The 14582-nt window shown below is 39.4% G+C and overlaps 2 protein-coding genes across 2 annotated transcripts; both read right to left on the minus strand.

Annotated features, from left to right (window-relative positions):
- Positions 1 to 705: 705 nt before the first annotated feature.
- Positions 706 to 7167, minus strand: LOC110959482 (thyrotropin-releasing hormone receptor). Its single transcript, XM_022206363.2, has 3 exons — positions 6703 to 7167; positions 4991 to 5818; positions 706 to 3602 (listed from the first exon to the last, which is right to left on the minus strand). Exons 2-3 carry the CDS (start codon positions 5765 to 5767, stop codon positions 3210 to 3212), a joined length of 1170 nt encoding a protein of 389 aa, XP_022062055.1. The 5' UTR covers positions 5768 to 5818; positions 6703 to 7167; the 3' UTR covers positions 706 to 3209.
- A 2858-nt stretch (positions 7168 to 10025) lies between these two features.
- ocstamp (osteoclast stimulatory transmembrane protein) lies at positions 10026 to 11502 on the minus strand. Its single transcript, XM_022206391.2, has 2 exons — positions 10465 to 11502; positions 10026 to 10376 (listed from the first exon to the last, which is right to left on the minus strand). Exons 1-2 carry the CDS (start codon positions 11500 to 11502, stop codon positions 10026 to 10028), a joined length of 1389 nt encoding a protein of 462 aa, XP_022062083.2.
- Between the last annotated feature and the right edge of the window lie 3080 nt (positions 11503 to 14582).

The following is a 14582-nucleotide window of genomic DNA, read 5'->3' on the forward strand; positions in this document are numbered from 1 at the left end:
TTATCATAAAAAGTCCTTGAATGTCACTCTAAACTGTTTATGAATCACTGAATTTTCTCCATTGTAACACAGAGGGAGCCATCTCAGACATCACCTTGCTGGTTCTTTTCTGCAGGAGACTGAATAAATCTGTGATCTGACACGTCCTTGTTAGGAACTGGCTTTACCATGCAAAGTATATTTTGTCGAACAAGAATACTAAATTAGGTAAGCTGTCAGGATTCGTCAAGGATGAAGTTATATCTCTGCAGAGTCATGTTTGTCTTGACACATTCTGGAAAATTTGACCCAACAAGCAGAGGAAGGTGTTGTATCCTAGAGGCTAAAACCTTAAATCTCTTCCAGGAATAAAGCCAATTTTTCTGAAAGTTTCTCTCAATATGAGATGCATAAATTCATGTTAAAAGTGTAAATGACATGGAAATCAGCAACAAAAAAGTGTGAGAAAACACAAAAAGGGCATCAGTTAAAGAAAAAGTCATTATGTCATCCATCATACAACAAAATAAAACAAGAACGGCCCACAAAAAAAAATGTTATTGATTCCACTTCACACCTCAGGACTGAGATAGCAGTTGTGAGTGCAAGAAAGCTGCTCTATGCCTCTGTACTGTCGGTTGCTGCCTTCACCGACTATTTTCCTCAGGCCCTCATGACATTTATTTGATCGTAAAACATGTAGAGTCTAACCATTTACAGCCACACTCAGTCTTAAGCATGTTTTTATTGTGTTGAGATATAGATGATATAATGCAAATCAAAACAGAGGAGAATTCTAAGTATGTTCAGCGGCTGTTTCAGCTCAGCATATTCAAATCTACATAAAAATCTCGATTTTTATCAAAGAAATACTGGGTGAATGTTGTCAATATGTATTTAATCACACAAAACTGTCATAAATAGAGATCGTATACATTTAGGGATGTAAAAGATTTGGAAATACCATAGGAAACCATGAGTCTGTTTACAAAATGTTAAGTACAGAAAAGACAAATATATTAAACAGACTAAGTGTTTTATACATGGAGCTCATATTGGTGCTTTTTACACAAGGTTGACAAGTAGGAGGCTGGATGTGTTAAGATGCAGAGGCAGGGCAGAAGCAAGACGAGGGAGATGTAAACTTGTTGACGACAATTAGCATCACATTTTCAGACTTGTTGTGCTTTACCCGTGGCTAAAACGACAACTCATGTTTTCATTCTCTGACTTGACAGATGTATTTCATGCTGATTACATCTTAACACCCAGACTGGAAACCTGATGATTCGAGGTTGTTCTGCACATGAGTTCTTGTGGAGTCAGACATAGTTTCAGTGGATGGATGAGGAGGTAGCTGTGACATGATGCAAAACATTTTATCTGCTACAGACTGAGACTTGAAACACAGAAGGCCACATACACCACACAGATGGTTTCAGTAATTCTGGATAATTTTGTGAGGTTGAAATTAAGTGAAGCTAATCTGTGAGTTACATGTAAATTCATTTCAAAGCAATAATAGTGGAAGTGGTCATATGTGGTAAATATAACAGGAGACTAAAAGAACGAGTCAGTTAAGTTCAAACAGAAGGTCTAACCAGGCGATGTTCGTTAAAAGGTCAAGGCTTAAAGTTATGTAGTTTAAGTAGTTAAAACAGCTGATTTTCCAAATTAAAACCATGCTACCATGCAGGTGAAGCCAGTTAGCTTTGAGCTTTAATATTATGATGACTGTAAATAAATAAAACTAAGAATTAGAGCCATGTTCACAGTTCTGTGAAGATTTGAGGTAATGTTAACACGATAGCATGCTCACAGTGACACAGCTAAGATGCTAATGTTAAGCAGGTATTACTTTTAGCATGTTGGCCATCTTAGTTTCCTAATGTCTGCAAGCTGGTGTTTGCTAATTAGCATTAAACACAACCATGCTCAAATTTATTTTGATTAAAAACATTCTGGTAATGTGCTAAGCTGAATTTTTTTTAAAATTATTTTTAAACTAGTGAGAACGTCCATCGTTTGTTATCATGTAACACTTTGGAGTATTCTGGGAATGTTTATTAGATTCTATAAAGTGTTCCCTAATCCCCATTTCTAAAAAAGCATTAGCATAATTTTTGTTAAAAAATCACATTACATGAGTGTTTAAAAAAATGGTCTGAGGTCTCGGTAATATCTGGATAACGTTTTATGAATATAGGTTGAGAGTGTTCTTCTTTTATCACAGAACATAATCAATGTTCCTTACAACATTTGCCGGCATCTTCTGAATTTTGCCATTAAAATGTTTTAACCTGACAGGAACATCGTTGGGAATTTTAAATATCTGAGCATCAGATAACAACTTTACAGCATTTTGTTCTAAATGTCATGTTAGTCAATGATGAGGGAAAACTGCTTATTTTATCAGATTTAACTGCGATATTTTTGTTCAGATGACCACTAAAATTACAGTTATGACTCTCTCCCTCTTTGATTTTGATAGGCACTTGGTATTGTTAGTTCAAAATAACTGCTTGTGGGCGTTATCATGATGGCTCTCGAGTGGCGAGACTTGCCTATAAGGACTTTGACATTACTTTAGTGCTCAAAAAACGAGGATAAAATGTGTTGTGTGTATCATTAGTGCTGTTAAAAAGTGTGGCACATCTGAGTGCACAGGACTCTTCAGCAACGAAAAGCACAGCATAAGCACACTTGTTACGGAGAGAGACATAACACAGGCTTTACTAGCATGGAAATGGATTTTGACAAAAGTGGTTGACAAAAAGTCTGAACTTTACCTCCAGCTAAAACTTAAAATATGCGTTTGAAGCAACAGCAACTTATGCATAAAAAATGTAAATGTTTGTCAGTCTTGGTTACTCTCACTGTGCACTAAAATGGTGAATACACAACTTACCAATTGCATTTCAAAGAACTACAAATCTTTATGTAACACTGATGCTGTTGTAATACCACAGTGACCCACTGAGTAGTTTAAAGTACACTAAAGCTTGGGCTGTCAGACTGTACTGTATTTATAGTGTAGTTACAATACTGATGCAAAAGTACCACAAGTACAACACCACATATAAAACTTGCTTCACAGTTATCAAGAAGAAAACCTAATCTAGTCAGTACTTTTTAAAACAAAACCTAGACATTAAAATTGAGGATTTTCATAAATAAATCATCATGCAAACTTTTTTTTTTCTAATGACCCCAACAAACCAAAGTTTTCATTAAGAAATGCTGAGTGTGCTTGCATCATCATCTGTTGGAGACGAGGTGAACCTGTTGGCGGTGTGGCCGCTCACCTCCTCCTGCTCCGTGACTGGCTCGTTGCTCGTCGAGTTCTTCATCACGCTGTAATACATCGGCACATTGTACTCGGCCTCCTTGTGTCGCCAGCTGCACTTGCAGAGCTTTTTGAACGCAACGCGAAACTTCTGAGACATGAGGTTATAGACGATGGGGTTGATGGCACTGTTGGTGTAGATGCACATCCGGCAGAAGAGCAGGAACCAGGTGTTGTGGTAAGGCGGGTCAATGATGGAGTTGACCACCACCAGCGTTCGGTATGGCATCCAGAGCAAGGCGAAGAGGACCACCACCACAGCCAGCATCTTTGTTATCTGTTGAAAGGACCAAAGAAAGGTGAAATAATAATGATGAAGATTACAATTATCTCAACAGGCACACAGTATGCCATGACTCAATGTTCTGCTGCTGTTTGAGTGCTGCTGAGGACGCTTCATAAGAGTCAATGAGGCTCATAAGCAGCTCTCTGGGGCTATACCTTGGCAAAGCAGAGCTAAACACTAATGTCAGTATGCTGACATGCTCATAATGACAACTTTAAGAGTCTGTAGGTCCACTTCATACATTGTGTTTTCCAAAGTTTTCAGCTAAGTGCCCATCAAAGCCTGCTATCATAGAGAGCTGGGGGCTAATGACTGAAAAATGGCATTTTGATGCACCATCAGGACAAACCAGGCAAATGCTAGGGCTTCCTCCCACAAAAGGGGCTCTGCATCCATCTATCTATCTATCTATCTATCTATCTATCTATCTATCTATCTATCTATCTATCTATCTATCTATCTATCTATCTATCTATCTATCTATCTATCTATCTATCTATGACGAGGAATGCCCCTTTGCTTTCCCGGATCCAAGTCATTTGATATTTAGCATCTGCCCAACTGGATGTGAAAAGCAGCCATTTATTTTTAGTCAGTGGATAAATCCAGTAGATTTGAGAGTGACTCTCATCTCAGGCCATAATTATAGTTTTATTTTTGAACATCAGTCTCATTTTGTCTTTTACGTTCACTCACTGTTTTTCACTCAGTGTTTACTTGTGTTTTGAGTCTGTGGCTGGTTAAGTTTAGACACCCTAAAATACTTGGTTTGGTTTAGAAAAGGATCATGATTTGGGTTAAAATTCACTCTGCTGTTACATTGACCACATCCTAAGCTTTGTATGTTTCCAGGGTGACGACTCCACTTGACATTTTACATGTGCTTATATACACAACCACAAGAGGTTTGTTCATTTGGTTGCTTTCTATTCGTGAATTATCAGATGATGAGACCTTCAATGGGCTGATAATGTCCAAATCGGGGGGTTTAGTTATTCACCAAACTTTTTGCCGACTTAAAATCTGGTTTCGATGATCCCTTAAAGAAGATGAAAGTGTCTCCACAGTGATTACAGTTCATGCTGAGTGCTATGCAAATGGCTGAACTACATCTCATTGGAATCCATTGAATAATTATTCAGACATTGAATATTTTAAGAAGCTTTCTTGATGCTGCAATTGATCATTCAGTCTGAACCAAAGTGGACCACCAGACTCATAATGCAGCCATAGAGCCATTTTGTGATTAAATGAGTGCACAATCAAATTTGAGATTTACCACAAATACAGCTAAATCTGTCTAAAAAAAGAGGCTATTAATCAGAATCATTCATATAGCTTCAGTATTTTCTCTCTTGGATCTGTGATCCAGTCTTTACCTGTTTTCTTGCAGAGACTGCTCCTTTGTTGGTCTTGCCAGTGCTGCTGGAGGGACCCTGGTGAACTGACCCTCCTCCGGCTCGGTCGTTCAGGTGTGACGGCAACGGACTCATGAACAAAATCCTTGCAATGAGCCCATATAGCACAGTGGCCACAATGAGAGGGATCACGTAAAACAGAGTGAAATCCAGGAAGTAGATGGGCATGTAGAGGCTCCTGGACACACGGTAGCCACAGGTGACCACCACCCCATTGGTGTAGACAGTTTCATTTGTGTCCACTAAAAAGAACCACATGGTACAGTAGAGTGAGGTGAAGATCCAAACTCCAGCTATGATCCTCTTGGCCCTGGAGACAGTGCATATGAACTGTGCCTTTATGGAGTGGCAAATAGCAATGTATCGTTCGATGGTGAACGCTGTGATGGAGCAGGATGACACGTTGATGCCGAGGTACTGGAGATAAGTAATGCACAAGCATCCCGTGTAGCCGTATATCCAGTAGGCTACAACATCAGAGATGTTGGGGAGGCCTGCAGCCAGCAGCACAATGAGGTCTGCCACAGCCAAGCTGACGAGGTAGCAGTTAGTCGGGGTCACCATGTGTTTGGTGCGCAGCACAACCAGCACCACCATGATGTTCCCAGCAATCCCCACTCCACAAATGAGCATTGTCAAAAATATTGTTATGACTTGTTCTTCAAGTGGGTTCAGAGGTATTTGTGTCAGATTTACAACCTGGGTGACATCCTGAAAGATGGTCGTATTGTTCTCCATCTTGTTCAAGTCCAACAATTCGGTTAATCTTCAGGGGCACAAATGAGAATCCTCAAAACAGAAATGAAGAGAAACATTCATTACTCATTATGAGGTTGATTGTGATGGAGCAAGAGACTGAATGTTAGATTTCACTTTTTGAAAATGCAAAAACCTTCCTATCATCAGTAATAGTTGATATTCTTTGAGGCGCTGTCTTGAATTAAACAAATGTAAAACATTCTACAGACCAGGACACTGCATGGATTCACTGTTAATGACTTGAAGAGGCAAAGTGTAAGAAAGATTTGAGAGAAGTGATCTAATATAAACTCAACAAATCATTTGCACTAAAACAGCAAAAAGAACAAAAAGAAAACTAACTTGTCCATGACCTCTATAATGACAGAAAGAAAAATTATCAGATCTGATGCCACTTCAGCATGAAAATATCTACTGTCTGTGTTCTCCAACACTGTAATAAATAACTGTAATGAAGTTGAGTTGGGAAGAACCCCAACGTCCTCCCTTTACAGACTTTGTTGCTCTTGAATATCATCACCTGAATTCCTCCTGTGTTTCTGTAATACATATTTCAGCCTCTTCGAGGCACTTGATAAAATAACTGATGCTACTGCAGTCTTTTTAAACTAAATCACATTGAAATAGCAATTTTTCATTAAAAAGAAAAAAAACAACTCGTGTGCTGAAAATTTTTTAACTCTGATGTGATCACAGGATTGTTGCCCTGTGCATGTGATGAAGTGCTCACTAAAGCCATCATTTGTAACTAAAAACATGTCACAAGATTGAAATTGCGCTGATTAAGAAGAGACCCTCCTTTTCTCTGAAAAAGAAGTCAGGATACTCTTCAGTTAAAAGAAAAAGGACATAATTGATTGAGGTTAGGAAAATAAAATCAAGAGAGAATAAATAAATATGAATGGGCAGCTTACCATAATTTGCAGAAGGCAGCTCTCACTCTGACACCGTAGCAGCGCTCAGGTGCAATCAGCCAAGAAACAATGATCACTGCTCAGTCCTCCTCCAGAGTCGCTCTCATCCTCCACATCTGTCTCTCTCCCTCTGTATTCTCCCAGTGCACCTCTCCCTCCCTCTCACACCACTCACCATCACATCGACACCACCGTGTACAGTCACCAACTTAAAAATCCATTTCACCTCAACGTCTAAGCTCAGAATGTCACCGTTGCTATCACATAAACCCTGTAATTACTAGAAGAACAAAGGAGTTAGCCTTGCATTTGAACGCACCATCCACCTCAGAGATTGGCCATTTAATTGAAATGGCACTAATTATGAAGTACACTTTTGATTTGCCACCAGCATACATAATTTAGTTAACACTTGTGTGAAAAGGCACATTTAAAGTATTAAATTGTCTGACTTTGCAAATAGTACAGAATTAGAAAATTTCTTGTCTCCTGAGGGACAAATGTCTGAAGATAAAGATTCCTGCTATTCCCATGATGCGCATTTGAGAACGCTTCCACAGCTTCCGGCAGTTCGGCTATTACAGATGCTGATGCTGTTAAAGGCTTGCACTGCAGTAGCGGAAAACATTCAGTGCTGTTGACACTCATTGTCCAGAATAATCAGACTTGGTTCTATAAGCAGTGAAAGCAGAATGAAAAGCTCTTTAACCCTGCATCTGTGGGCAAGACTAGTGGGAATATTGATGCACGACAGATTCTTGCATTATAGAAGAAAAGAGATCAATTGGGGAGCATCCAGTATGCAGGCTGCCTGTAATGAACATGAAACAGCTTTGCAGTTCTTTGCAGTCCAAGCCGCTGCATACTAAGAAGTCTGTCCTGTACTGTTACGGTTGGTGTGCTTATCTTCAGCAATGCACATTCTTGCATTTACATCTGGGTGTTGTATGTCCAAATGTCTGCATGTGCAAAATCTAATCAGGCCAAATGTGTCAGACAAAAACATCTACAATATTTTTATTTAACTTAATGTAATGGGAAGATGCAGACATGATATCAGGTCAGGTTATGTTAGTTGGTTTATTTACAGGCTAAAGATAATCACTCTTGTAGTCCAGCGCATTTCTAACAAGACTAAGCCCACAGTCGGCTGCAGAGATGTCACACACATACGACTAACACGCTCATGTGAGAATTCATAGCATCACACAGCTTATGAATAATTCATAATCTTTTGGAAAAACAGTAAATCATCTTTACACAGGCGCCTGCATTGTGAGACAACCATGAAGTGGACAAGAGTAAAAATAGACGATAAAGAAGTATTCTATTCTGGGATAAGGTCTTAAAATAAACCCCTGCAGCCTCACGGGAACGTTAGGCAGGAGCATGCTGGTATGCAAGAATTTTTTCAGAAAGGAAGTGATTTCTTTCTTTCTTTTTTGCAAGGTCACACTGATTAAAATAGGCTGCTGAGTTATTGGACGTGTACATGAATCAGATTAATTGAATCTATTAAAACTATCTAGGCCAATACGATATTCAGAAAGAGTAAAACCCAATCTATTGCTGTTCATTTCCTGATAGAGCTACTACTGTGTATTAGTCTCTGTTTTCATCTGTCAAAGCACCATACTGGCATCTAGTGGTTAAAAAAAAGGTCTAATCACAGTTAGGGGGGGGAAACAGGAAAAACCACACTACACACTTTTTTTTAAAAATCTATACAGCAAAACATGTTCTCTGTGAGACAGACACTGTTACCAATCAACAAGGTGGGTGCAAATGCATCTTTAAAAACCACAAACGCCTGAGAGGAAAGCGCTGAGACAGGACGCTCGTGCAGAAGGTGTTTTGAGAGTGACTCATTGACAGGATGTGCTATGTTCAGGTCATGTTTTGCAAAAACAGAAACACAGCAAGAACACTGAATGATGCAAACATTAAAGAAACACTGTACAAAGGCAACAAGACCAAGAGTCTACATCCATCTAAGGATGTGCTTTGACGTACTGGTGCTTTGAGCTAAATGCTAATGTCAGTATGTTACTCAGAATGTTTACCATAGTAATGTGTACGAGGCCATGTTCAGTATTAATCGTAAATGTTTCAGTTTGATGCATTGCAACAGAATTTGCATAAATCTAAATTCCATCTGCAGTCACCTGGCAGGTCGCATTTAAAGTTCCCCTGATTAAACCGCTAAAAATTCTTCCCTGAGCATCAAAATCACATATTTCCAAGTGTGCACTGAAGGCGCTTTTCCACTCACACCTACTCAGCTCGACTCGACTCGGTTTAGCTCGTTTTCCATTACAATTGAGTATGACCTCATCGTGGGTGGAGTTGTCATAGCACAGCAACAAACTGCAAAGAAAACACAACACAACAATGGAGGACATCGAGGCGATGGTATACATGCTGCTCAGTTTGTGGCTTTATTTCAAATACAAAGTAAAAGAAGACAGTCAGAGAAAGCTGAGGGCGGCAAGTCGAAACACTCAGGAGAACAGGAGAGTTTGGGAAGCGATACAGCTGCATCAAGCCAAAGACAAGAGGATACGAACTAGACAACGTATGAGGGTAAGCTAGTGCTAGTTTGCTACAGTTATCGTATATCAATCCTGTGTACAACGCTGTAATGGCTGCAGTTTATTGCTATTAGGTATGAAAATATGCATGCTGTGTAGTGTTGTCACTCCCTGTCCAGTCAGTGGCCTGCACTCCATGTTCTAATGGAAAACCTCACAAACCGAGTAGAGCTGACTCGAGTCAAGCCGAGTAGGTGCTAGTGGAAAAGTGCCATAATAGTGGCTTGGATGTAACTCTGTTGCCTCCTCTACAACGTGCAGATCCATGCAGTCCCCACTACTCTGCAGGTCGAGCACACCAGCTCACCTACAACAATGACAACTTGTAATACAGAAGTAATTCAGCCATACATGTTTGAACGAGACACTTACTCTCAAGATGAATAGTGATATCGAAAGTTCCACTCTGCAAATAGACAGAATCGGTTCTTTGGGTTTGTTACAAATGAAACCCTGTAAGTCTGAATCTGTGTTTCTGAGACTGTCTCATAATGTGTCTTCTGGCATATAGAAAACCCATACGGACATGTAAACAAAGGAAAAAATCTCTGAAACATACTCACAAACTAGACGAACAGAACAGACAGCGCAGTCCACACAACATCAAAGTTACATATTTACATGTTAGCCTAATGATGGCACTAGATGGATTATTAAAGTTCATCCTTATGGATGGATGTGAATGTGTGACCCTAATTTCTTGGCAATCCATCCAAGTGTTGTTGGGACATTTTACTTAAAAACACCAACATAAATAGTCCCTTTAGGCTCATTTTTATTCTGCTTCTCGTGCATTTTCCTCACCAAGTAAGCCACTCTCCTCTCCTCCTGCTCTCTGAAAAAGGATGCCGAGATTTTTCTCCGTAGACGTCTGGCATAAACCTCAAGGAAAACCATGAAGTAGCTCATCAGCCAGAGGCATCCCAGCAAGAGTGTGACTCCCAGGTTCGGAGCTGAAGTTGTCACATCACAGAGCGATGGCTCGGGGCTGAAGTTCCACTTGTAGTCTCTGTGGAAGTTTGTCAGCTCCCGTGTGATGCACGATTGTGGGATAATACAGAAAGCAGGAGGGAACCACTCAACCTAAAACGAGAGCAAATACATGAAATCTTGAAAAGGGGAAGAAGCAAAATCTGAAGCTGCAGAAGTGAAACTTTGTATGCTGTCTTACCTTGTAATTGACACTTATGATTGCGGATGTAGGTGGAAAATCCAACAGCCACGGCACAATCATTTCAACTATATGATACACAATATGATCCAAAGCTACTATTAAAGTTATAGCAATGAAATATAGCGTCACTACAACTAAGGAGACAAGAGAAGAGGTACATTCCTGACTTGTTATTTTACAACTTGTGAGACTGATTTTATTTCTAGCTGGCTGTTTATTACCAGCATGAGGTGTTTTTTGCTGGAGCTCTTTGGAGGTGAAACCATTATCGAACTGAACTGATGTCAGGTAGGATTTCAAGCAGCGTGCAGATTCAGCAATTAGTAAAGCAACAAAAATGGCAGCAAGAATACGGTTTGACAGCAGTTTGTATTCTCTCAGCAGGTTCCTGGCATGCGAGAAGTTAATCTCTATCTGCCCGATCATCTTAGTGAATCTGTTTTTGACTGCTGACACATTGACGTGTGTGAAATGATCTAAAGTCCTTAAGTTGGTGACAATGCTCAGGTCCTCCCGCTTCACTTTGATGGCTTCTTCAACAAGGTCACGCTTAACGATGTTGAAGGGTTCGGAAACATTTAATAAAGTCTTTGTAAAACCTTCAGCAGTGCACTTGAGGATGCGTGCGACCGCCCCGACATTAACTGAAATATTAGGGATGACGTTCAACACTAAGATTATGACAGAGGCTGAGATGAGCAGTTTGCGGCCCTCTTTGGTGCAGACGGTGGGCAGAGTCATGGTCAGCACACAGCGCAGGGGGTGGCACAGGAAGGAGACCAGGAACATGGCCACGCTGTAGATGCAGGCGGTCGGAACGGACGTTCCGTGGTCGTATCTGAGAGTCATGGACAGCCAATGGTGAAGCAGGCCACCAGTGAAGATGGCAAGAGTGAAACAGAGAGACAGTAGAGTCAGGATGTCTCTGCCGACAGGAGTCGGTTTTGAGAAAACATCCCAGAGGTAAAACAGGAGAGATTTTATCGTCTGTCTGCAGGATCCTGTTCGGTTCCTGAGGAGAAAAAAACGCAACATATTGAGGGATAGTTTTTCATTTGGGTAATATGTTTATTCCCTTTCTTACTAACAGGTGGAAGGTCAATATCACTCTCATATTTGTCTTTTAAATATTGTGCTGCCACGCCTCTCTCCCATGAAAAACATTCATATTTAGCAACACCCTCTGGTGCTGATAGAAGTCAAAACAGAAAAAGTGCAATTCCTGAAATTGCCACTTGAGGCTTAAAGTGTGTCAGTCCCCATTGACCGTCATGTTAAAATGTACAACTTTACAGAAGAAATAAACATGTTTACAGTCTGATACAAAAAGCTATTTTGGTCCCTTTAGCTAATTTCCCCATTCAGGAAAACTGTGCAGGGGTGATTTTTTTTGTTACAGGACAGTCTGTGATCCAGAGACATTTGAATGTCTCACTTTTTGTTGAGTTAAACTCTACTTGTTTGCTAATTTATGAAGGAACCAGGAGTTATGAGGAGTTGGGCCCTGCTGAGATGGTGACAGCAAGAGCCACACTGAGTTTCAACACTGCTGTCCATATCAGTTAAACTACAGAGAGTTTGTCCATACTTACACACAGTCTGTGGTTTATATACAATTATTATTGTATATAACTATAATTATATAGTGGTTCTTGAAGACGTTTCACCTCTCATCCAGTCCGTTTTGTTCATCCAAGAGACTTCTTCAGAACTGAAGATGAGAGGTGAAGTGTTTACATGAACCTAAAAGAGAAGTCCACTTGATTTCTACTGAAGCTCCTACGATTACCATGACCTGGATGACTGAGAATACACAGACAACAATAACTAACTTTTTTCTCAGAGATTACATTTCTTTGTTACATATCAGAAATACGTTTCCAATCAGCTTACCTTTTCTGTTTGTTTTATTGCTTTACTCTCATCAACCAATCACATATTGGATGAACTCATCCCCCTGGTAGCCCAGAAATAGAGGTGACGCTTCAACAGTGTTATAAAAGGGTTGTATTTTAACCCCAGCTGTGTCATTTTAAGAAAACTAACCAGGTAATTTTGGTGTCTAAACCTCACCAAAGAAGTGAAGCTTTAGATGAATGGTTCTTCAAAGGATATAAACCAGTCTCCTGAGTGGAGGTCCTACTGTGGACTTCTACTTCCATCCTCCTTCTTCAGACTAGAAGCTTTACATACTACATCAAAGATTTACATTTTTAATGAGAAAATATGTATTAACCTAAATAAAAATGTGGCTTACTTGTGTGGGAACAAAATTTTTGCAAGCCAGCCACAGTAATTGTATCGTCACTCCACCGTCATATTGAACAGACATGATAGTGGCTTTGATCTTCTTATCTAAGTTTCAGCAAGAAACAAATGAGCACATTTTTCAAAATGTGGAGCTACAGTAAAGTAGGGAGGCTATAATGAATGATTAGGATGAAGACGGGATTCAGGAGCAGCAGCCAGTCTGTCCAGCTGAGAACTACAGGTGGAGCTGGACTCATCTTAACGAAACATGAACTCCACTGAAAATATGATTCATGAAATCTCGGGAGGTCTCCAAAACACTGACAGCATGCTATTTTGGTCATGCATTTCTATTTTTCTATACCTTCATGTCATCATGGTTCATGTAATATTTTAAACAATAATTCTGTTATTAGTATATAATTCATACATTTGCATGATTAATCACTGACTCACTTTTTTTAAAGATACCAGCAGGCATCTTGTTGTTCTAAACTTCACTCACTTCAACTCAAAGATGTGAAAAACAAAAGGAAAAAAAAATACAAAACTGTCTCGATACTAACCACCAATAAACAAAACGGAAACACAAATCTAATACTCTATGTTGCAGAAAGCAGGCAGCTGCAGTGTCTTCATCTGATTTCTTATTCCACTCATTAATAAAAAATAATGATACATTGATTAAAGCTCAAGTTTAATCTGATGTGTCTGCCTCTATCCAAAGTTCAAAATCCACTTAGAGGTGCCTGTAAATATCTTAATTAATCTAATAGACAATAAAATCCTGGCTTTGGAAGCACTGCTGTGCTGGAACTAAATACTGACAGTAAATTTCAAAATTAGAAACAGCTTTGTTGAAGTAGGATTTTTTTTACTCCAGCTTTTTGTTTCTTTCTGTATCAAAAATGAACACATCATCCAAATTATATTTGTTTTGAAACACAGCACATTATTCCCCCTAAAACCACACGTGATCTTATCTCACACTCTTCATTTAAAATAGAAATGTTTCACTTGCAGCTAATCATTATAAAATATGGTGATTCTTTTTTCTGATAGTGAAATTTTACAAATGAATACTGCACTTTGCTTTGATGTAGCTACTCACACATAGACTCACAATAAAGATAGATTAAATCATTGAAGTCAATGGACAATAACAGCCTTTTTAAAAATAATTTTAAACAGATGACAGTTCTTACCTGAGGGGCGAAACAGCATTTGCTGTGATGGACTTCATTCTCTCTAAGAAATTGTGAATGTGAGAAAAAAGACAGGATTGGGAAGTGTTGATGGACTGTGAAGGTAAAAAGAGGAACTTAGTCACAGTCATGTTGGCGTTTGTGGGTCGCATACAAGTGTCCACGTGGGAAATAAAAAGACAGCTCTTCTCCATGTGAACCATACATGACACAAAATCATATGGAGAGGCCTGACGCACTCAAACACACAATGTGACACAGGGCACGCTGTACAAGGTGCAGTTTGAGAATAATGTGGAACTGGCTGCAGTGTGATCACATGTAGCCCCGTTCTCCACTCAGAAACATTCAGAGTGTGATGCAGGCTGCAGGAAGACTCCTTATTGATTTGTTTCCTGTATGACATCTACACTCTCCTGCAGTTTGTCATGTGAATACAAATCTGTTTACTGCTATACAGTTTCCACCTAAAGAACAACAGAAACATAAACAACTTCTTCAGATTTTTAAAATTATACGAAATTACTATAGTTATGAAGTCATATTTGCTGTGTCACTTGTACTCTAAAAAGTATGTCAGAAGTTCTGTTCCCACCTCTTTATGCAAAGCAAGTTTGCAAGATGAAAAATCCAATTTGTTGAGTTTGATAAATCTTTTAA

Source organism: Acanthochromis polyacanthus, chromosome 6 (assembly GCF_021347895.1).
Source record: "Acanthochromis polyacanthus isolate Apoly-LR-REF ecotype Palm Island chromosome 6, KAUST_Apoly_ChrSc, whole genome shotgun sequence".
In the NCBI taxonomy this organism is placed as follows: domain Eukaryota; kingdom Metazoa; phylum Chordata; class Actinopteri; family Pomacentridae; genus Acanthochromis; species Acanthochromis polyacanthus.

Bases quoted from the DNA above. Each gene is read 5' to 3' on its own strand.
- LOC110959482 (XM_022206363.2), bottom strand. From the start codon at position 5,767: ATGGAGAACAATACGACCATCTTTCAGGATGTCACCCAGGTTGTAAAT. The intron at 3,603-4,990 runs GTAAAGACTGGA...TCCTTTCAACAG, and splicing joins CAGTCTCTGCAAGAAAACAG to ATAACAAAGATGCTGGCTGT.
- ocstamp (XM_022206391.2), bottom strand. From the start codon at position 11,502: ATGTTGCGTTTTTTTCTCCTCAGGAACCGAACAGGATCCTGCAGACAG. The intron at 10,377-10,464 runs GTAAGACAGCAT...CTCTCGTTTTAG, and splicing joins TCATAAGTGTCAATTACAAG to GTTGAGTGGTTCCCTCCTGC.